This window comes from Macadamia integrifolia, chromosome 4 (genome assembly GCF_013358625.1).
Source record: "Macadamia integrifolia cultivar HAES 741 chromosome 4, SCU_Mint_v3, whole genome shotgun sequence".
NCBI classification, from domain to species: Eukaryota; Viridiplantae; Streptophyta; class Magnoliopsida; order Proteales; family Proteaceae; genus Macadamia; species Macadamia integrifolia.
In genome coordinates, this window is record NC_056560.1 from 15,671,438 (window position 1) to 15,693,981 (window position 22,544).

Consider the following 22,544-nt stretch of genomic DNA (forward strand, 5'->3'; position numbering starts at 1 on the left):
CCCACTTGAGTTCCCCATACACAGTCCCCGAAAATAGGGGGGCAGGGGCTGTTTTTTCAAAGCCCTCTTGCTTTAAAACAAGGGTTGTCTCTAGACGTGAGAATGCAAGCGGCCAGCATCTTTTATAAGCGAAAATGACAGTGGTTTCTTTATCATTCACCACATCAAGGGCTATTGTGAAAGTCTAAAATCCACATGAAATAGAACTAGAACTAGGAATGTGTCCGGGCGTGAGTGCATGTGTCTAAAACTGCTTGAAAAAGTCTAGAACAGTCCTTAGGATCCAAATGCAATACACCTATAAGAAAATCTTGGTAGAACAATTTTAGGATCTGCATTATATTCAACTAAAGCAATCTCATAATTTAACATCAGCATCATCAGATATAAACAAAGCCTATGACTTAATTCATTATCTTGTCTAATTCAGTCCAACCTTCTCATTAAGTATTCGACCTGAACTTCCTTAGTCAAAGGCATGATCCAGTCTCCATAGAGATCTGCAATTATACTTGGCTTGATTTTGTACGATGGATCATCTTCACCCTCCTCTCCATTGACTCTTACCTGCTGTCCATATGTTCCGGCTTTCATCTCTACTCTCTTCTTGATTAAGGCTTCCACAGCCTCATAGGTTAGCAAAGCCAACAATTGGTCTCTGTCCTACAAAACCAAACAACATCACCAGAATGAATGGAACAATGTCAAAACCCACTCTCATCAACACAGGAAATTCTTTAAAAAAATGATAACATAATAACAAATATGAAATGCATGACATCTATGAAAGGAAGCATACTTGTGCTCTAATTGCAGCTTCATAGACAGCAGGGGCGGCTTTATACTTTGCCTCCGCTACAAATTTGCCATAATGGATTCTCTTTGAGAGTGCCTACAAAGATATTACACAACCAAGGAGGTTAAATTGGAGCTACCACTAATTAAAAGTTCCACCAATTCATGTCACAGTAAGAGCCAAAAGCACATTAATAAGATCACCAAAAAACTTGTTTCTTTCAAAAGAAGTGCAACTTTGACTAAAGAATCTTTCCCCTAGTCAGTGAGATAGGCTGGATATTTCCAGAAAAACATTATAGCTTAACAAGTTCAAGCGAAAAAATTTGGCCATGTCTTCAACCTTAATGTAGCTAACAATTGATCTTGCTCTAATTAAGGATTTTTGAATGAAGGAGATCAATAAGTTGCTTGTTTCTTGCTACCCTCTGGAATAATGCTCATTGAACCTCCGTGATATCTAGAAAGTTGAGTCTTATAGAACACCAACACAGAAAAATGGCTGGAGGAACTGATCCTTGACTTGACATCGGTGGAATGCTACCTCCAATAGTTTGATGTTCGACAGAGCCAAAGACTTACCCCACTGATCGGACCCCCTGAAATGTACAAATATAGTCACGCATATCATAAGGCTTTCTAGGTTCACTTCTTTTTCATGTCGTTCAACTCTGTCGGATTGATGGTAGTTATGGAGATCTGTAACACCCTGACATTTTTTACATTATGGTTCTTGCTTCCTACACATAGCATGTATCTCCCCAAATTTTTTTTTTTTTTTGATGTAGATCGAAGCATGAAGAAGAAAAGGACAAGAATTCGAGAAGGATACTGTTCATGCAGTTACTGTTTACACTTACATAGACCTGGTGTGGGCCCCATGGAGCTAGCTTGCATGGAAGGATTTGAGAGCTACTAATATACTAAGTAGTTGCTACATAATGGATGAGATTTGGTACTGTCAATATCTTTTAGTAGTCTATGCTTTATTTAGTTTCTAATTTCAGTTTGTTACTACTTTTGTTTTATTCTCTATAATGGAAGTTCCTATTTTGGCAAGCTACTTAGTAGCACACACTTTCTATTTTGAAACCCATACTTCTATTATAATAAAGGGAAGCGAACAGCCAAGCCCATGCTTTTGGGTTATGGGAAAAGAAACCTTTGCTTTGTTGCTATGAGATTCAGCTTGATGAGAGGGCAATGGTGAGAGGCCTTGGTCATATCCCCCCTATCTTCTTCTCCTTCCTTCAAATCATAAATCATTTTTGTTTCTATTTTGTATTATTTACAACTGAGTAATATTGGATAGTATTGAAGCTACTATTTGCTTGTTGTTAGATGAACCATAAATATCCTATGGTGGACTGAAGGTTCGAAGGCTTAATATACCCTACAACATCTTCTCTGTCCTAGATATTTCTGGCAGCAACCATTGAACCCCAATTAGATCCAAGGTGGTTTCTCTTAAATCCAAACATTAGATCGAACCCCAATTGGTATGTTATTTTCCTGAGTATAAGCTACCTTGACTGTAGTTTCTTTGTCATCCAATGGCTGGATCTTTCTGTGGAACTATGTTTCCATTTCTCAAATTCCTTTCATGATTCATCATCTTGCTATTAACCTTCTGAAATTTCGAAGTGCTCATCTACCCAAGGTATCCAACATTCGACTGGAAAGATCTTCCCATCCAAGTTGGTTACTATTTTGGGAACGTTGAATTTTTCTGAGTTTTAAAGCCATCTCTGTTCAGCTATTATGTTTTGTTCTTTTCTGTGGTTGGATACCCATATCAACAATGCATCAGACCTTGATATGCTGTATTTCCCTGTTTTCCTGTAGCTGGATTTGAGTGTTATTCCGACTCTTAACAACACCTGAGATCCTACCGTACGAGATAGCACATCTATGACCTGGCTTTTACATCATTTTTCCCTCACTACCATTAAAAATAATTAAAATAGGCCATACGGAAAAAAAGGGAGGCGGGCTAAAATGCTTACCTGTAGACAATTAGTGTCACAGACAGCAGCGGAACCACAATTACCATCATCACCTTTGGTAATTAATCTTGGAAGAAGGACACTGAAATACATATCCCAGATCTTCTTGTTTATATTGATGGAATTCGCAATTGGATGCAAAACCTAGTTGGTAAACAAAAAATTAACGCCAAATCAGAAGCATCTAGCCAAGAAAATAAAACATCAACTTTGCTTGACAGAAATTTTGTCATTAATTAGTAGAGAAAACAATGACTTTGTTAAGAAATGAATGCTTTATTTGTCTTTACATTAAGGCCTACACACACTAGAGGTTTGCTAAGGACTCAGACTGATCTCAATTCTCAAGTCATATTGAAAGGACAGTTTTTTCTTGATTTTACAAAAGATGCAATGACTAGTTCTCTCCAGACTATCCGTTTCCCAACTGACGCTGACCATTCTAAGCTACCATCTGTCCAAGTCAATTAAGAAACCATTATGAAAGTCCCATTTGGGTCATGCTTGAATAAAATCCAAATGTGCTCTTGGGCTACATTCAATTTCAAAACAAAATCCAATAAATGGATCACAATATTTGGCTAGAAGAACACGTAACAATCCTACGTCACATAAAAAATAAGTTTAATGACAGAAGCCTGAAAGATCAACCAAGAAGCTAATAATAGGTTGGTTTTGGCTATGCCAGAGCCAAAGTTCAAACTCAAACACCAAAAGCATAATTTTCACCTGTGGATATTGCAGAGGTGGCAATATTGGCTCTGGTAAGTCAGCCGGATAGAAAGGATGCTCATCTGGGCTGTTGTATCTGCCAACCTAAATTGCATGAGAAAAACAAATGAAAACATAAATATGACACCAACACCAATCTATCTTTTATTATTATTATTTTTCTTTTAATTTGTACTAACGCAAGGTTCAGTTTACCCATGAATGAAGCCGTTCAGTCTCCCTGATAATGTACTCAACCAATGAACCTTGGAACCCCATTATGGAGAATATATTTTGATCATATGTGATAGCGTTGTAACAATATTGAGCCCTCTCCAAAAGGCCAAATATTATGCTATCTTCTTGGCGTATCAAAGAATGTCTTATACTGTCTAGATTAAAGTTTCCACTGCCATCCACTCTAGTCTTATCCTCCAATCTATACAAAGAAAGCATAATATTAGATTGGGGACAAATAAGGCAGTCAGAGTGAGCGATACTGATTTAAACCTTCTGATGTATAGGCACATGCATCTTCATACTATTGTAATTATTTAACAAAACAAGCCCATCAGCCGAGGTTGAACCATGCACAGCTGGTGTTCAAAATAAGCAAGTCCACAAATGTGTATCTATTGGTATCTTCTTAGTGTTTCTATACTCATGCTAGCTTAATTTCACTTGTACGTAACAGGTGGATAGGCATCCATTGTGAACTTTAATTATTCAATTTTGAGTAAGCTTCTAATGCAACATTAAGGTCAATGCAGCAATATGGTGATATATTTTTACTTTTTTTAACATTAAGGTCATTATAGGCAACTTGTCTTTATGCATTTTTGTTGGTGAATCGCATTGTGCGCCTTTTCATCAATCTCCTAAATGGTACTAGCATTGTGATGAAAAAAAGAGGAGGCATGATCTTTATTTTTTGTGTCTTTTATTCGTGTCTTTTACCATCATTATCTCTTGATCTCTTAACTCCAGGATCGAAATGAATTCTTTTCCTAGGCCACCAATTTATTTTCTATTCAGTATCATTGGTCGGATGAGTTTTGACCCATAACTTCAAGGTTGCCAAGAGAGTATCATCCTACATAGAGTTACGGACTTGACCCCATTAAATCAATCAACTAGCTCATTTATAACAATTTTTAGGGCTTCCTGTAACTAGTTCATAGCTGTTACTTTCTACATTCCTCTCTTATTATATCCCAGCCTCATACACTTACATTTATTTCAAAAAAATAAATAAATAAATTCAAATGAAAGACAGTAACTCAGAATACAAAGAAGGGAAATAATTTACAGAAAGAGGAGACTTTAATTTCAAAATTTCAAGCAGCTTAACTAGTATCAAACCATTACCAGAAAGATTATTACAAAATCAACATCACAAACTTATCCTTTCAGATTGAAACACTAAAAAGAATATCAGATAAATAGAGCAAGCATTGGCTAAACAATAATGATGAAACTAAAACAAAATAATCAAATGGCATTAAGAAAAAAAAAAAGGAATTACTTGGTAGGAGAAGCTTGAACGGAGAGGGTAAGTTTTCTTCGTGACCATGATCGGGCAAATCTGAAGTTGGAATTCGATCGCGTGATGAAAAAGGAGTTGGGCACTGAAGATATGAAAGAACGGGACGTAGAAACGGAAGCAGAGTCTAAGATCTTTAACTCCATTATTGATCTGACAGAGATTATGTCAGTAGCTCGCAAAGACTCAAAAACAGAGTACAAATATGGAGGAACAAACTAAGAATCACAAGAGGGAAGAGAAAGCAAAACGAACTTATAAATAGAGAAGAGTCGCAGCAAATAAAACGTTAAATGACGAGATTGCTAGTTGCACCTACATTTTAGGTACAAAATTACGATCAACGGCTACGATCTTCTTCTAAGACACCAAATCTTCTATTTCGAATGAGTGAGTGGGTATTGACGATGGCATCCATTGACTACCATCATCGTCACATGCTGCGGATAAGCGGCATTGGCCCTCGTGGCCCTCGTGGGATTAAGTGGCTTAGGTCTTGCAGCGCAATCTTGGGGTAGCGTGGTCTTTTTGACGTGATTATTGTCTACTACGAGTGTGGTGGTGTAACAAGCATCGAATGATCGAGACAACATTGGGATGTACCCCAATATCATCTCGACCATCTGATGATCACCGCACCACCGCAATCCTGACATCCCGGTAGAGGCCATTCTAGAGTTTTTGGCTGATTCCAAAATCGAAATCAACAGGCTCAATGGAATTGGAATCAGCCGGGACCGATTCTGTATTTTAAATGAAAGATGAAATCTTCATTAACATACAAACATTGGGATGTTGCCTAATGCATACTTGAATCATAAATTGCAATGGGGTAAGAATCCAATAATTGCCGCAACCTTACTTGCAGCTTTGATGGAGATCGATTTCCCCCTTCTCATCTTCTCACCTTCTCACCACCTTTTCTCAATTGCAGTCACATAGAACACATGGTGGAGGGATGCTCTAACTCTCTCGTCTTTTATAAAGATACTACAATAGCCTCCCATCAGTTGGTAGTTATAGAAGATGTTTATCCGGAAGATGTTTTTCCCTACTAAAATGACAACCTCCTTAAAAATAGGAGTATTTATGGTAGAAGATGCATGACGTTGTGTTACTTCTAGATGCACAATGACTTGGTCAAATGGGTCAATAAATTGGAAAAATATCTTATATTAAAGAAAATTGATCTGTTGCTTATACAATCACTTGATTGTTTTGAATCTAATACGTGTCCTTTTTATTTCTATATATTAAAATGAATTTGCTGCTCGTATGATCCCTTATCCAACACCTGTCTCATTTTCTACCATTACATGATTGAAGAAAATCATATTTAAAAACAAAAAGGATAGATGTTGGATAATCATCCGAACGATTAGGTGATTGTATAAGCACCGAATCCAATCTCTTTATATATACCCTTCTTAATTATCGTAAAGGCAAATATGATAGATATTGAATCTGGACTCTATGAGTATTGATCAGGTCCTCATAATTCTCTTACGGTGTTTGATCCACACTTGTACTCCACTTAATCTTTTTATTCTTTTAATTAAAATTTATTTTGGATAGAGTCTACGTATGGATCAAAAACTTTATGAGGATGATACTTGTAAGAGGACTGATCCTGACCCTATACATGCGGGTGATAGTGATCCAATCTCATATTGAAACCTTTTTTTTTTTACATTAAAACCTTTCACGGGTTGGTGAATCGGCACCTGTACTGGTCCAAAAGCTCAGTTTTGAAATCGGACCGGGTCGACTAAAACCCCAAAACGTAGAGGTTTTCGATCAGTTTCACTTCTTCTTCTTCTTCTTCTTCTTCTTCTCTCTCCTTTCTCTCTTCTGTTCGGACGAAGCATACCTGAAGATCGATCCTTCCATACATTTTCCATGTTTATCAATCTACAATCACTACTCAGGTAAAGAATTTTCTATTCTCCGAAGAAGGCTGTTCATCTGTGTTCATTGTTTGTTGCCGTGCTGTTTGTTAGAAATTGAACCAAGTTAAAATTGTCACATCCTAGCTAGGAAGCTTTGGGTCTTTTTCCCTCTTGTATGAATCCAGATTTTCTCGTTCCATTCATGTCTGGTTATCAAGAGCTAGTTATGTTTTCCTCTGCAGAAACTAGGCTATCGGCGGAAGAACAGTACAGAGGGAGAAGAAGAAGATGTGAAACGGCCACGTGTCGGCATCGCAGCCAGGCTCCGCCAAGAAATGACGCCGTAAAGGATTTCGTAATCACTGTCTCTGTGTTTCATGTCTAACACCTTAGCAGTTTTAGATACATTTTTAATGTCTACGGGCATTCGAACTCCGACATGGGTTTCAAGACGAAGATTGTTTGAACAAAAGCTTGCAGAGCTTCAAAACTGCTCGAACCTCAACGAACTGAAGCAAATTCATGCCCAAATCTTCAAAGCCAATCTCCATCAAGATCCCTTTGTGGCACCAAAACTTGTTACTGCTTTTTCTCGATGTCGCCAAATGGTATTAGCAATGAACGTATTCAATCAAATTCAGGAACCCAATATAATTCTCTACAATACTCTCATAAGAGCCTTTACCCAGAACTCCCAACCTTCCGTAGCCTTCTCCATCTTCTTCCATATGCAGAAGAATGGCGTGAGCCCTGATAATTTCACCTACCCGTTTCTTCTCAAGGCCTGTTCTGGCCAATTTGCTCTTCGCCAAGTTCAGATGGTCCATTCTCATATTGAGAAACTTGGCTTCTCTGCCGATATTTTTGTTCCTAATTCGCTGATTGACACATACTCCAAGTGTGGGGCCTGCGGAGTGGCTGCTGCGAGGATTTTGTTTGCCGCAATGGAAGATCGTGATGTCGTCTCCTGGAACTCCATGATTGCTGGGCTGGTAAGATCTGGTGATCTGAGTGAAGCTCGCTGGCTTTTCGATGAAATGCCTAACAAAGATACTGTCAGTTGGAATACCATCATTGATGGGTATGTTAAGGCTGGAGAAATGAACACTGCCTTCGAGTTGTTTGAGAATATGCCTGAAAGAAATGTGGTGTCTTGGTCCACAATGATATCTGGTTACAGCAAAGCTGGGGACATGGAAATGGCGAGGCTATTGTTTGATAAGATGCCGGTCAAGAATTTGGTTGCCTGGACTGTCATAATATCTGGGTATGCTGCGCAAGGAATTGCTAAGGAAGCATTTAGATTGTATAATGAAATGGAGATTGCTGGATTCAAGCCTGACGATGGTACTTTAATTAGTGTCTTAGCCGCTTGTGCTGAATCTGGTTTGTATAGTTTGGGTAAGAGGGTCCATATCTCTATTGAGAGGAGTAGAATGATATGCAGTACTCAAGTGTGCAATGCATTGATTGATATGTATGCCAAATGTGGGAACCTACGGAAAGCATTTAGAGTTTTTGAAGGGATGGTTGAATGGGATGTTGTGTCCTGGAATGCTATAATTCAAGGACTGGCGATGCATGGACTTAGTGAGAAAGCTCTCCAGGTCTTCTCCAGGATGAAACAAGAAGGTTTTGCACCTGATGGAGTCACCTTCATTGGTGTCTTGTGTGCTTGTACCCATGTGGGTCTTGTCGACGAAGGCCGACATTACTTCTCTACAATGGAGGAAGTTTATGGGGTTGTCCCCCAAATCGAGCACTACGGTTGCATGATTGACCTTCTTGGACGTGGGGGTCATTTGAAGGAAGCCTTTGAATTTGTCAAGAACATGCCTATGGAGCCAAATGCAATCATTTGGGGCACCCTTTTGGGTGCATGCCGAATGCATAACAAGGTGGGACTTGCAGAAGAGGTAGTTGAACATCTTTTAATGTTTGCACCCTCAGATGCAGGGAACTATGCAGTCTTGTCTAATATATATGCAGCAGCAGGCCACTGGGGCGATGTTGCTAAGGTGAGGTTGCAAATGAAAAATACAGGATCCCGAAAGCCACCTGGAGCTAGTTATATTGAGCTGGATGATGAGGTTCATGAATTTACTGTGCAAGATAGATCACACCCTCAGGCAGAAAGGATATATAAGATGATAGACAGATTGGGTCAGCATCTTAAGCAAGTGGGTTATGTCCCCAATGAACATCTCTAAATTGTGTCACGAGAATCCATTCGATGTTGCTGAGTTGAGGACGTAAAATCGGAGCTGCATTTCGAACCGTGCCTACTGGAGGGCAGAGCAGATGGGAGCGGTTGAAACAAATACCTCTTTATAACTGTACACTACCAAGGCATTCATTAACAAGGCATTCATTAAGGCTGCGTTTGGTTGTAAGGGGAATGCAAATTTTTGATGTAAAGTGAAATCTTTTTTTGAAGAAAAATCAATTTAGATGTTTGATTGCAAAAGAATATATTTTATATGTGAAAAAAATTTCACTTATACATTGAAATTTCCCTTTTTATTTTCTGACCAAAATAGGAAGAAAATAAAAACCCACTCTCTCTCTCTCTCTCTCTCACCCTGCCCTGCCCTGCTCGCGACTCACTTTCCATGGCCGAGTAGGAGAAGCAAAACCTCTCTAGTTCTATTAGGTTTAGGAGGGAAGAAAGAGATTTGCGAGAGAGTGATAATTGGAGATGACCCCATGATAGCTTCTCAACTTTCTTCTTTCTCACTCCTACTATGAAGACTCCATTCAGTTCCTTAGTCCTCAACGAGCACATAACACAGATTTGAATTTGTTCTTGAGTTGGGAGGATTTTTAGGGCCAAAATATCTCTTCAGCTTTTATCTTGAAGATCGGATAACCGTACCAAGCCAATCATCAGGAATGTTGCCTTTCACTTCTCCTTCTAGGGCCCTTAAAGAGTGGTCCGTTGCAGCCTGTGTCCACCAGAAACTTTAATGTCAACTCTTAGAAAGTAACCATAGGAAATGCCTGAATGTTAAGCATATTACCTTAACAATATAGACATCGATTCCAAGTTTCGCAATCATTGCAGCTTCTGATATCTTGGTTTCCATACCTCCAGTCGTATCAATGTATCATGAGCTACTACAGAAGTTTCAACTGTTGATCAAAGTGAGTTGAATGCTAATCAAAACTCTCTTCATTTGGCCGATAAACTTACTGGAATTAGTTCAATAGGCTCATGATTGGCAAGAAGAATACTTGCAGAGAATACATACCCCTACACCCAACCAAAACATAAATAAACAAATAATAGGAGGAAGGGAGAATTTTCTACTCCTCTCCTCCCCAAAAGAGAAAAAACTCTTCATAATTCAATTAGCTTCCAAGTAAAAGAAACTACCAAACTATTTCTAGTCAACCCCATGTTAGAATGGACTCAAAAGCATTCTTAATTTTAAAGTACGAACTGACATGATAAATATATGGCACTGCACTAAGGCAGCATTGATTTATCTCATCACCTTGTCCATCTGAAAATCAGATCTCACCAAGAAGACTACAACCTTATAGAGGTCAAAAGAAGTAATTCATCCAATCAAAGATAAAAAGTGCAACTACGCAATTAATTGATCAACTAAAACCATTGTAACAATTTTTTATCCTCAACATGCTCCATTCACTGAAACTTCAAAATCAACAGAAGCTTTCAAACAGAATATATCTAAGCATTTGACAGAACCTTTTTTATGGTGCAGGAAAGGAAAGAAAAAGATGTCATTTATAAGCATATAAAACAGTTGACAGTATGGCTAAACCATCTATTGTATGTAAGCTTTGATCCAGGCATCATAGATTATGGTAAATCTTTCACCCAAGTAAAGTTGTGGTCTATCACGAGCTTAAGCAAACTTAAGTTTAAGCTGTTGTTCGAATGTAGAAGAATTAAAATATGCAAGTCAACATTTCCTCACTGACCTTTCTTATTCATGTTCCCAATTTGTGGCTTCAAAATAGACCAGCTTCCATCTTCATCCATAACTGTTATCTTTACAAAGTCAGTTATGCTGGCCCAGGTTTACAGGACATTCCAATGTTCATAAAAAAAAAAAAAAAAAAAACTCTTGACTTCCTAAGTATTTGCCCAAGAAGAGGAAGAAAAAATCAATGAAACAGAACAGAAGCACCACTTGAGGACTAAAATCAAGTGCTCACCAATCTCCCTTAAGAGTACTGCATTTGAGTCTGTAGAAGGATGGTCATACACTCCCAAAACATCTGTCATCATTCCAAAATGTGAAGGAGAATGTGGAGAAAGTAATTTGTTCAAGCAACCCATAGGAAGTTCGTAGCTTAAAGAATATAGCATGGTAAGTAAGTTCAATTTTATACTTCCATTATGTAACTCGGTACTCATTAGATAAACAAGAATTACATATGGAAAATTAATTCCAATAGAGGGGCCATTCAAAAGCAAAAATTGAAATTTGGAAATGGTATTTTGTTCCTATCCATACAACAATTGCCTTAACCCACCCTGGTCTGGCACATAGGACATTCATGTGTTGATCTGGGCCACTCATTGATGAACCCATCTAGTCCAAACTTCTAATGTGCATCACAACGAAATTATTGACCAACTACCATTGGGCCATTATCTTAAAGAAAATGAAGTCAAGCTATCAGATGGTTGGTACTAAAATTTTCTGATCTCTTTGAAAAGTTGCTAGAAAAGATAGACAAGCAACCAAGATGAATAGGAGGGAAAGAAAGAAAAATAGTGTCTCCAATAGGTTAAATTTCAAAAATGGAATCTGTTCAACCATATGCTCAAGAAACTCGGATTCTGTGTGAAAATTCAAGTCATCTTTTTGAGGGTTTGATTTGGCTGTGGTGAAAAAAAATCCAGAAACATTTCTATGTTTTGTACCAAATAAATCAAATATATCAAATTATTAATTGATCTTCTAAATTTAAATGTTAGGATATGCGTTCTTATTAGATTTTCCCAGATTCTTATGAAGGAGACCATTACATAAGCTTATAAGTTACTCATGCATGAAACATTTATCCTGCTGCATACATGGATACGAGGAAAACCACATATTCAGGCTTTAGTCGCTCAGCAACATGACGTATGATTGCATCACCACTCAATATGGTGCATCTCTGATCAATTAAGTCAAACAACCATCAGTAACAAATATATTAAATCCTAAGAAAAAGACTAAGGAATTCACCAGCTTTACTCAGACAAACCGGACCTTCAGATTGTCAAGCACAGCATCTCCATGCAAAACCTGCACAAGTAAGGGATTATCCATGATATTTAAACATGTCCAATGAAGCTGTTTAAAGTCTAGAGAGCAGAAAATGTCAGAAAAATATAAAGCATGATCCACTAGCAAAAATCACATTACCCAGTACTATTAAGTTCTACCCATATCCATTTCACTTTAGTTGCCACCTATGTACTTTTTGGTCTCTTATTTTAGTGGAAAGTCATAAATTTGATGGTGAGAAAATTAGAGGGATAGCTAGTCACATAAGAACCCTTGTTTAAGCCATTTATATTATGTACCAACTTTTTCCCACTGATTTACACTTTATCATTGGTTTTGCAGATAAGTGATTCCTAAAATTGAATTTGAATCCATTTTTACTCAACCAGCCTATTGGTCAGTGCAAAGCAATCCACACCATCCCATCTATGCAAACAACTTGTTCTCCTTCCTATAAACAGCCAAGAGTTGGTTTGGAAGGAATTTTCTAAGCGGAGAAAGCCTGCCACACTTTCAAACATTGCCCCCCCACTACACAACAATATTCAATAATATTAACAATTCAACTACATGCCTTTTGCTTAAGGCTGTCAATTGGTTCGGTTCTGGTTTTTCAGTTTGGTTCAAGACACCATATGTAAAAATCAAAACCAAATAATTTTCACGACCTCAAAAATGAAACTGAACTGACTCAAATTGGTGTTATTTGGTTCCTATTCTGTTTCATTTGGTTCATAAACAGTCTTGGAAATTCGATTTAAGTGGAAATAACCTGCTGAAACGAATAAATTTGGGAAGGAAATTACAACCTCATGAAGATATGATCCCACAATGAATCCAGTGGCTTTATAGATAATTTCACACAACTCAACAAAGACACGTGATTGTAGGGTTTAGTATGATTTAGATTTGGTTTGGTTTCTACTTTCTACAGGTTAACACTTTATTCAGTTTGGTTCAATACCGACAGTTTTAAGTCTAAAACCAAAACCAAATGAAATTTTCACTTTTCAAAGACAAAACTGAACAGAATTTTTTTGGTTCAGTTTTAAATGGTCTCGATACCATTTAGTTAACTGCAGATTATTATTGGTCATTCACTTTAAAGAGAAGGAAGCATATGGAAAGGCCAGTATCACAGAACCATGAGCCCTACAGAACCCATTTAATAAGTAAAAAAGTTCAAACTTACTGGAACAAAACCAGAGTTAATAGCCTTTGCTACCTGAGATATATCAGCAGAAGCAATCTGTCAAAAATATAACAGCATAAGTTTAAATTTTTGGGGTTTTAACCTAAAGATCAATTCACAGAAAAGAACATAATCCAGGTGCAGTTGGCTGTTGCATATGATCTCATAAGCCACAGGGTTTCTTGGATGCTTCTAACATTTCTTTCACAAGTAGACCATCCACAAGCAAATGGTGACATTCCAATGGATGGAACACCCTCTGCAAGAAAACAGTGAATTCCATTAGCCATGAGTAATTCAAGAGACTGCCTATATTCCAAAGTGGTATGGTTAGGTGACAAATAACAGCAATGATCATTTGAGATGCAAGTAGCAGACACTACACAACCATCAGCAGTTCTAAAAGGTGAACACACTCATCCTAGCATATGAAAGAGTTGAAGAACACTTGTTATGTCAAATACCAACCCTTCACATACATGTTCCATAAATGCATGATTGTTGGAACCACCCAAATATGTGGGGCCTGGGATATTCTGGTTCAAATAAAATATTACTTGTGTCAGATGAACGTAGGGCTGTAAACGGACTATATATGGATCTGATATAGCTATAAACATATTCAGTCAGTCAAATTCAAATAATGAAGGATACAAGAAACTATATCCCATGATAACCAAAAAGGAAGAAGAGAAAGACTATACTGTCACTGCGGTAGAAAATAAGAGAGAAAACATAACACAACAAACATAATCATCCACATTATCAACATCATATGTTTTCTCCACAAGTAAGAAAGTTTGACAATAAAATCCACAGTCAGCAGAGATCACCTATATGTGACTCTCTAAACTGATAAAGACCAAACATGAAGTCATGGAGCCTGATACAGACCGGCTGACTCAAACGTGAGACCGTGAACTTGTTAAAAGGTATCAACGAAGGTCAGACCACCAATTTTTTGGCATTTTAAAGGGATCTATTTGCTTTGTTCCTCAAGTACAGTTCATAATACTGACTTAGCAAAACCCAAGGATGCACAAATTGAAGTCGAAGAACAGATTTTTTTTTTAGAAAGAGAAAAAATAAATGCTGAACAGCAGAATAAATAACTCTAGCTAGTGCTCTCACAATTTCAATATTGAGAGATGTCACCTGAAACAGTAGAATAAAACAAAATGATAAATCTGGAAGTAGAATGGTTTAATCCAAGTAAGTCACAAACTGTGTGTATTTAAAAGCAACTTAAAATTGAGAGAAGTTGCAATTTCTTCTCTTGCATATCATAAATAATACAATGAGCTGCCAAATGGCCAGATAAGTTAAGATGAGTACAATACAAAAAGTGGATCCAAGAGGGCTGCAACAGTTCAATGTCCTAATTTTGGTAATTATGCCCTTTCATCCAGACTTGCTTTTCAAATGTATGAATATTAAGCATGAAATGGTTGAGCAAACTAAGAAGCCCATATACCAGATTCAACACTCCATGAAGTTTCAAAACCACTAGAAATTGGAAGTTTCCAAAACAGTAAGAGCTAAAAATTGGCTGTATCAATATCTTACAGAAATTCGGGTCGCTACAAAACCAGCCATGACAAGAGGCAGGTGCAATCCTCCCATGTGGACTCCAGATCTGCTCGCCTGGAAATGACCAAACGAACCCATATCCAACAATAATGATCAAACAAAAGCAAGAACTTTAACTGTAAAAACTCCAACTTCATATGAAACAAACTGAAGCAACACTATAATCATTGATTCACCATCACTTATCCCAGTTCTGTACGAATCCAACTCAAATAAAATCCAATCCCATTATGTAAAAAACTGAGGAGGTAAACCTGCTCCATGAACGGCAATAAAGTTGCTCGAATCCAACAATGGAGAATCCCCAAAATCATCCAAAGATGGAGAAATCTCTGAAACCCCTGGTCGCTTACTCCAATCCATCCCAATAACTTTGTTTGAAGAAGAAGACGAGTTCATTGCTTCTCAGATGTGAAGAAGCTATTTCCAGATTTTCACCTTTTATCTTCTCTATCTCGTTCTTACAAGTAATTGCAACACCACCTAGATCACATCACAAATATGCATTAATATCTGCTATAAAATTAACAAAAACTAATTCTTAGCTCTCCCTTTCTCATTCATACCCTGTCTTATTCGAATTGTTGAATTTATAAGAGTTTTTGCTCTGCATACACTAGTTTGATTAGAAAATGAGAAGCAGATAGAGAGAGAGAAAGAGGTCCAGACCCAGTTTTGCGATGCAACGGAGGGGCTTGTGAAGGCTAATATCGTTGGAGCTGCAGCTCTGCTGCTTGATTTGCTTCTCCTGCTCCATCGTTGGAATCATGCAATCGGAACAAAAACTCTGGCTTTCAAATTGGATTAACCACACAACGGCTAAATTAATACCCAAGAGAGAAGGGGTAAATTATTTATTAAAGAGATAATTAGACTTATCGAACAAAAAAAAAAGGAATAATTAGATTCGGGATTGCTGATTCAAGTAAAATGGGATCAGAATCGATCAATCCTGATTGTAGTTCCTCCTAATTCAAATCGATTGATTCATCCTGGAAATTTACGGTTCAGACCGATTCCGACTAATTTATTTCCAAATTTGCTTACACACTTTAATTGATCCTAAATAATCCAAATCGAACAGAACTCGTTTCCTTTATTTGTCATGTTCAGTTTGAGGCTTTTAGGAGCAAGCATAAATTGATTGGGGGAGACTTCCTTCACGTTTCATGATACACGAATGAGAATCTAGATAATTATATCATCCATTTGGGATCCACATAGGTTCAGATAGTCACAACAAAAATTCCAATCACTTCACTATTGTTTACTATGTGAGAGACAAGTGGGTTGTGTTACTTTTAGTTTCAGTGAGAGAGATTAGTTTCATTGCTTTGGACAACCTGGCCCTTGCGTCGGCTTTGGTGGGGGAGGCCTTGGCAGTCAGGTTAGATCTTCTTCTTCTGCTAGGCAAGTTGGCCTTACTTGTGTTACTATTTTCTTGGACTGTTTTACCCTCATTAGGCGTGTGTCTTCCCCACCCCTTACCCCTTCCCCCGTCTTCTATTGCTTGTATTGTTCATGACACATTTTATTGAAAGAACTAATTTCTTGCTGTATTTTTTTTAGGAAAATTACATGATTAACCACTTATGGATTTGTGTTTACAAAATTATCTATATCATATTTCCTTCATACTCATAGGGGTACGAGAGGATGGTACGACAGTTACTGTTTTGGTTAGATTTGTAATATCTATTATCTTTTTGTGTAAATTTGTTGAAGGAAAGACAGCGTGGGTAATTTTGTAAACACAAACTTATAAGTGGGTAATCATGTAATTTTTCCAAAAAAATATTGGGTAGGTATTGCAACAAACGGTTGGGATTTTAGGATTCCATTTAAAATGATGAAATTAATCCCGACCAATTATATGGTTAGCTACAGTGTCGACTAGAAAAAACTTTTGCCAAAAAGAAATATATGTAATCATTACTCATATGACTTTAACATTATCTTCAAATCATTCTATATTTAGTTATAAAATTTCACTTTACTTTGCATCAAAAACCCTTTGCCATAATATGTAAAATATATCATTACTAAATATAGTTAAAAAAATTAAGTAGTTTATAAAATCATATGAGGTAATGATTATAAATATTTCTTTTTAAAGTATGAAAATTTCACATCCCTTCCCTATAAATTTGGATTGCAATCGAACAGAGCCAAAACAAAAAGAAAGGGTATTGGAATGTCTGAAGTCTAAACTGAACTCCTATGTGACTGCTGGTCTAGTGAGCCCAAAACCACCTGAAGCCCATTCAAAATTTTGTGGGCACTTTCAGTCAACGGGCTAGGTTAGGTTGGGATTTCCAGGCCTGGGGTCAGACTAAGCCAGATAGGGTATGGGCTAAGGATTTGGGTTGAGCCCTACCAGGTCTGGCTGGCTCAACCTTGACCTTGGCCCTTTATGTAGGGCTGTCAATCGGTCGGTTCAGTTTGGTTTCGGTCGAGTTGAGTCAATTTCGGTCTAGGAATGATGGAGACCAAAACCAATCCGTTAAGGAACTTCGATTTTCGATCAGTTTCAGTTTTGGTCCTGTTTGGTTTCAAATTTTTTTTTTCAGTTTTTCAATATCGGGTTAATACCGGTTTAAATCGGTTTTATTATTGGGCTTGAACCATAATAAAATCTTACATTCATAACTTATAGTGACAAGATTTGACAAAAAAAAATTATTATTATGATTAAATCTTGGTTTATCATTGTAAGGGAAAGACAATTAATTTGAAACCAAGGGATAATAAATTACTAGGAAGATAACTAATATTGAAATGACAAATTGAACCCTATTATCCAACCATTCATTTAACTATACAACTAGTTTTGTATAGTGAACAAGGAAATCAATGGAAGCATTATTACAATTTACAAATCAATTTCATTCATAAACCTCATATTAAATGATCTGTAACAATTCCCCTTAGAATAAAAAATATCCTCACTAATATTGTAAAAAATGGATAGTCAATTCACCAATTTATAATCTCATAATCATTTATTTTTATATCATTATAAAAAAAAATATTATATCAGTTTCATTCGGTTTGGCTATTGGTCGGTTCGTTTTGGATCAGTTTTCAGTCGGTCCCAACAAACCTCAGTCCAAAACCAATCCTATAAAGATCAGTTTGGTTCGATTTGGGTTTTTCGGTCAGATTGATTTTATCAGTTCGGGCTGGGTTTTGACACCCCTACCTTTATGTATGCATATAAAGGATTATAGTTCATAATTTATGTTTACCATGCACCATGGATTTAATATATTATACATATACATATTTAGGTTAATTTTTTTGGGGTTTTAAAAAATGACATTCAAATGACAAAATAGACTGAGAAATATTCCAGCCCAACCTTCGACCGGGCTAGGCTATGGATGAGCCCCGGGAACCCTAGGCTGGGACCGAGTTTTCAAAAAAAGGGGCCTAACGTGGCCTGATCAACCCCACTGCAAATTGTGTTCTGTGTAAATAAATATAAGTCGATAACTAAAGGAAGTGGAAGGGTGAGCCCATGGCCCACAACCTTTGGGTAGATCAGGTAAGCACTGGGTTCATGTAAGACCCCGCAACCCGCATGGACCAGAGGAGTACGAGGCCCATGAAAACCAATGGAATCTCGTGTTGATGGCCACAGGAGGGAGGTGGGAAGGGGAGAAGAGGCGATTCTGCTTTCTTAAGGCATGGTCCCTTTCCAACTGAGCAACCTTTTGTGGTTCACTCTAATAATTATTATGGTTCAATATCCTTTTTATTCCAAAACCGGTTTTAGATGGCCTTGCTCGAAGGGCCATGGATTTCGGTACATGGACCCACATAACAAATTCCATTTCGCATCAATCAGTGCATGGGATAACGGGTAGCCCATGGCCCTCTCTATTAGGAGAAATAAAGGAAGACCAATGGAAGCGGGCATCAAGACATTCAATATGTGGTCAGATGGTCATTTCATTGTCCATGTCTTTAGGTGTAGGAGCGCACGATCGGATAGTGATTTTTGTTTTATTTTTATTTTTATTTTTTTATAGAACTATAATGGACAATTTATATACAAGAAATAATGAAAAGGCTTTAGAGAATTGAATCTCCCATTAAGTGTTTGATATTATGTGTGAAAGGGAGTAAGTCACCTATACCTGTTAGTCACTTTGTTAGTCTTTGGTCTACAGCTTCCCCTTCGTCTAAATTAATAGCGCACGCCAGGGGCAGTGTTTTTCAAAAAGCGCATGCGGCTCAAATGCGCCGTCAAATTAAGGCTCTTCATAGCATATAGGTATTGGCCACCCCTATCTCTTTTAACCTCACAATCAACACCTTCTAGACTCATTCATACATGAATTTAATGATCTCTCTCTCTCTCTCTCTCTCTCTCTATCTATCTAGACTGAAGTTTCTCTGATTTTACTTCAAGTTTCATCTTAGAGATTGTCCGAGTAACACCTTATAGGCATATTTAAAACGCGTAATTTTCTTTTGATTGCTTCTCAATCTTGTTTTCAAGGAGTTTCTATCTTTTTACTTGAAAGTTTTATCCTAGGGACTGCCAGAATAACACCTTATAGGCATATTTAAAATGCGTTTTTTTTTTTTTTTTTTTTGAGAAAAGGTTCTCTCAATATGAGGTATGGTACATAAGTGCATAATTTTTTATTCGTTATTTAGAAGAAATAGAATAAATAATAAAATATTTTATGTGAGGAGGTGTTGCTTATACCTCACGTTCATAATTGATTTTTTCGTGTTTCTTTTGATTGTCTCTTGTCTTATTTTCTAAAGGTTTTTTGGTAAAAAAAATATTTTTAAAATAATTTTGTAAATGATTTATCATCTTGTCATCTTAGGAGTTGTCATTATATCAAATACATTTAGTGAACAAAACGAAATGAAAATATTCTTCCTTTATTTTGAAAAAAAAAGTGTTATACTATTTACTAAGAGGGCAAAAATGTAAGGTTATAAATTATTTGACTCTTTAGGGATGCCAATAAGAAATGACTTTTTCTTCACAATGGGTGAAAAGAATCTTACCATTGAGATTAAGGGTGTCAAAACCAAATCGAAACAATTTATCAAAACTAAATTGAACCATTTAAATCAAAACCGATAAATCATTTAATAAATGATTCTTTCTGATGGTGGCTCTGCTCCAAGTTCTCTGTTACCATCACAAATCTTACAGAATTTCTCCTTCGAGTCACCACAAATAATGTTAGAACAGGGCAATCTTCAAACACAAGATACAAGAATTTGAGGCACACATAACAAAGATTAACACCGTTAATGAATTCTTTTGATTTCACAAACTAGAATTGTTTCAATAAAAGGTTTGATCTTGATTTCTATCTACTATCATTCTGAATCAAACTAAATCGAAACCACACCGTTTAACACCCTTAATTGAGGTGTCATTATTCCCTCCACTCTCTATTGTACAAATTCCAATCCAAGAATTCTATATAACCACCAAAACTCATAAATATAGATAAATTAAGAGATTCTCTCCACTTTGGATGAAGAAAGAATAGGTCAACAAAACATTCCCTTGATCTAGTAAGAACCCATATTTACAATTCTGCTTGACTACTTCATCCCCAGAAATTAATAATGATGCACATGTCAAGGTGTGGTTTTTCCAAGATAGCAGCTGTTCTGAACATGAATATTGCTTATTTTTCTTGACAAGATTAAAGAAAAAGTTGAGACAAAGCAGCTTTCTTTCTTTTTTTCTTTGGAAAATAACCTGAATTGATTGGAACCGACCACGTCGTGTTCTTCGAACTTCATCTAACCTTTGATGATTCACATTTTTCATTATCTAATTAAATTCAACAGAGTGACATAAAAGGCATTCAAGACTTATATTTTATTCAAAGCAAAGCATGAAACACACATATTCACACACCTTCAATTCAATTTTTTGTTTTTTTGGTTAACGACGGGTATGTAGACCTTCAGACTGACTAGTCACAAGGGTCTCTACTGATCCTATAGCATAGATCGGGTCATACGACTCATATTAGGATTGAATGAAAACCATTTAATATTCGCTGAAAGAAGTCGAACTTAAAACAAAAACCTTGAGGCTCGTTATCAACTCGGTTACCCTTAGAGTTTCTTCAATTCAAATCATTGTTGTTAATAAGCACAAGAAAGAAAGAAGAAGAATCAAAACGTGAATTGAATCAACTTAAAAGCCCTCGTTTTTTCAAAACAGCATAGTTTGACCATGCATGTATCTAAATAGAATATTGACCAAAAGACCAGATTCAAACACATGTAAGGCATGGCATGACATGACATGAAGAGTACACGTACTTGTGCATGGAAGGAACCTTACGTTTTCAGCTGAAGTAAGCCTTGATAGTACATAGACTAAAAGAGACTCACATAATCCTTAAAATGTCTTTGGAGAAAAGCTTTAGCCTTCTTTGAAACACCCATTTCCTTCATTCACCCACCAATTCTAGACTTCTAGTATTACAAGCAAGGTTTCAAAAATCGGATTGAGATTGGTGAAATCATTTGGATTCAATCTGTATCTGTCGAGATTGATCTTGATCCTTGATCAATCTGATATTAATCCGCTGATACAATTCAAGAAAAAAATAAGGGTAAATTTATCTGATCTAAGGCTATTTTTGATAGATTTGAATAAGTATCAGTTGAGATTGATCCCAAATACTTGAGATTAGAAACATTGACTACAAGGGGAACTCTAAGCCACAAACCTCTCTTTTCCAAGTTTGGATACGTGTTCTTATCCTTTTTCCCAAGTTTTTCCATAAATTTGAGTTGTTGTTTAAGGTAATGGTCTGATGGCTTCCTAGCCCATTAATGTGGACATTTTTGATCAATTGTTGAGGAAATTTGACCTTTTGTTATGGGATAAACCAATTTTGAACAACAAACATCTCAATATTGGAAAAACTCACTTGAACGGTTTGGTTTGGTGAGGTTACAGTACGCCCATATTCATTGTACTATGTGGAATGAAAATGTATAAGTCTAATAGTCAAAGATATTATAAACGATCTAGATGGCCACGAGCCAGATTTTATATCACAATTCAAGCATAAACTTTCTGATATATTGACATGTATCTCCCTGTATGACCATGTATACTTATGATATTCTGACTATTCTGTGTAATATTATTATGTAGTCTTGAATTTTCAAATCTCTAATTTACCACTTAGCAAGCTTTTGTTTGAAATAAATTTTTATTTGAAAGAGATCTTAAGTTGTACATGTTCACAAAATTTGAGTCCTACTTGATTTACCACATAACAAATATTGAGTCATCTTGATAATTTTATCAAGGTAGGTTAGTTAAAAAAATGTAGGTTAAGAAAAGTTTACTTATTTAATGTTATTGTTATAAAATTTTAAGTGATTAATAATAGAGAATACACTTTTATAATCGGGCAATTAGGTATGATTAAATCAGTTTCATCATTGGGCTTGACTTGCTAAATGACATGGAAAGTTCTTCGAGTTTTAAATTCAAAGTTTTTGGTTTTAGGCAAAAGAAGCTTTCTTCATCCGAATGCAAGGGAC

The 22,544-nt window shown here is 36.6% G+C and overlaps 2 protein-coding genes and 1 pseudogene across 4 annotated transcripts; 1 reads left to right on the plus strand and 2 right to left on the minus strand.

The window, feature by feature from the left end:
* Positions 1-311: 311 nt before the first annotated feature.
* LOC122075671 (chorismate mutase 1, chloroplastic) lies at positions 312-5,994 on the minus strand. Of its 3 annotated transcripts, XM_042640791.1 has the most exons (7): positions 5,918-5,994; positions 5,038-5,208; positions 3,729-3,951; positions 3,531-3,617; positions 2,802-2,945; positions 800-892; positions 312-663 (listed from the first exon to the last, which is right to left on the minus strand). In XM_042640791.1, the coding sequence occupies exons 2-7, from the start codon at positions 5,199-5,201 to the stop codon at positions 427-429; spliced, it is 948 nt and encodes a 315-aa protein (XP_042496725.1). In that variant the 5' UTR covers positions 5,202-5,208; positions 5,918-5,994; the 3' UTR covers positions 312-426. The 3 variants fall into 3 exon arrangements, with proteins under 3 accessions (XP_042496725.1, XP_042496726.1, XP_042496724.1); XM_042640792.1 differs by lacking the exons at positions 3,729-3,951; positions 5,918-5,994 and adding an exon at positions 5,866-5,889; XM_042640790.1 differs by lacking the exon at positions 5,918-5,994 and having other exon boundaries at positions 5,038-5,306.
* Positions 5,995-6,831: 837 nt separating this feature from the next.
* On the plus strand, positions 6,832-9,541 carry LOC122077001 (pentatricopeptide repeat-containing protein At3g29230). Its single transcript, XM_042642703.1, has 2 exons — positions 6,832-6,983; positions 7,187-9,541. The coding sequence occupies exon 2, from the start codon at positions 7,322-7,324 to the stop codon at positions 9,152-9,154; it is 1,833 nt and encodes a 610-aa protein (XP_042498637.1). The 5' UTR covers positions 6,832-6,983; positions 7,187-7,321; the 3' UTR covers positions 9,155-9,541.
* A 113-nt stretch (positions 9,542-9,654) lies between these two features.
* LOC122077002 lies at positions 9,655-16,076 on the minus strand (annotated as a pseudogene).
* Positions 16,077-22,544: the final 6,468 nt, after the last annotated feature.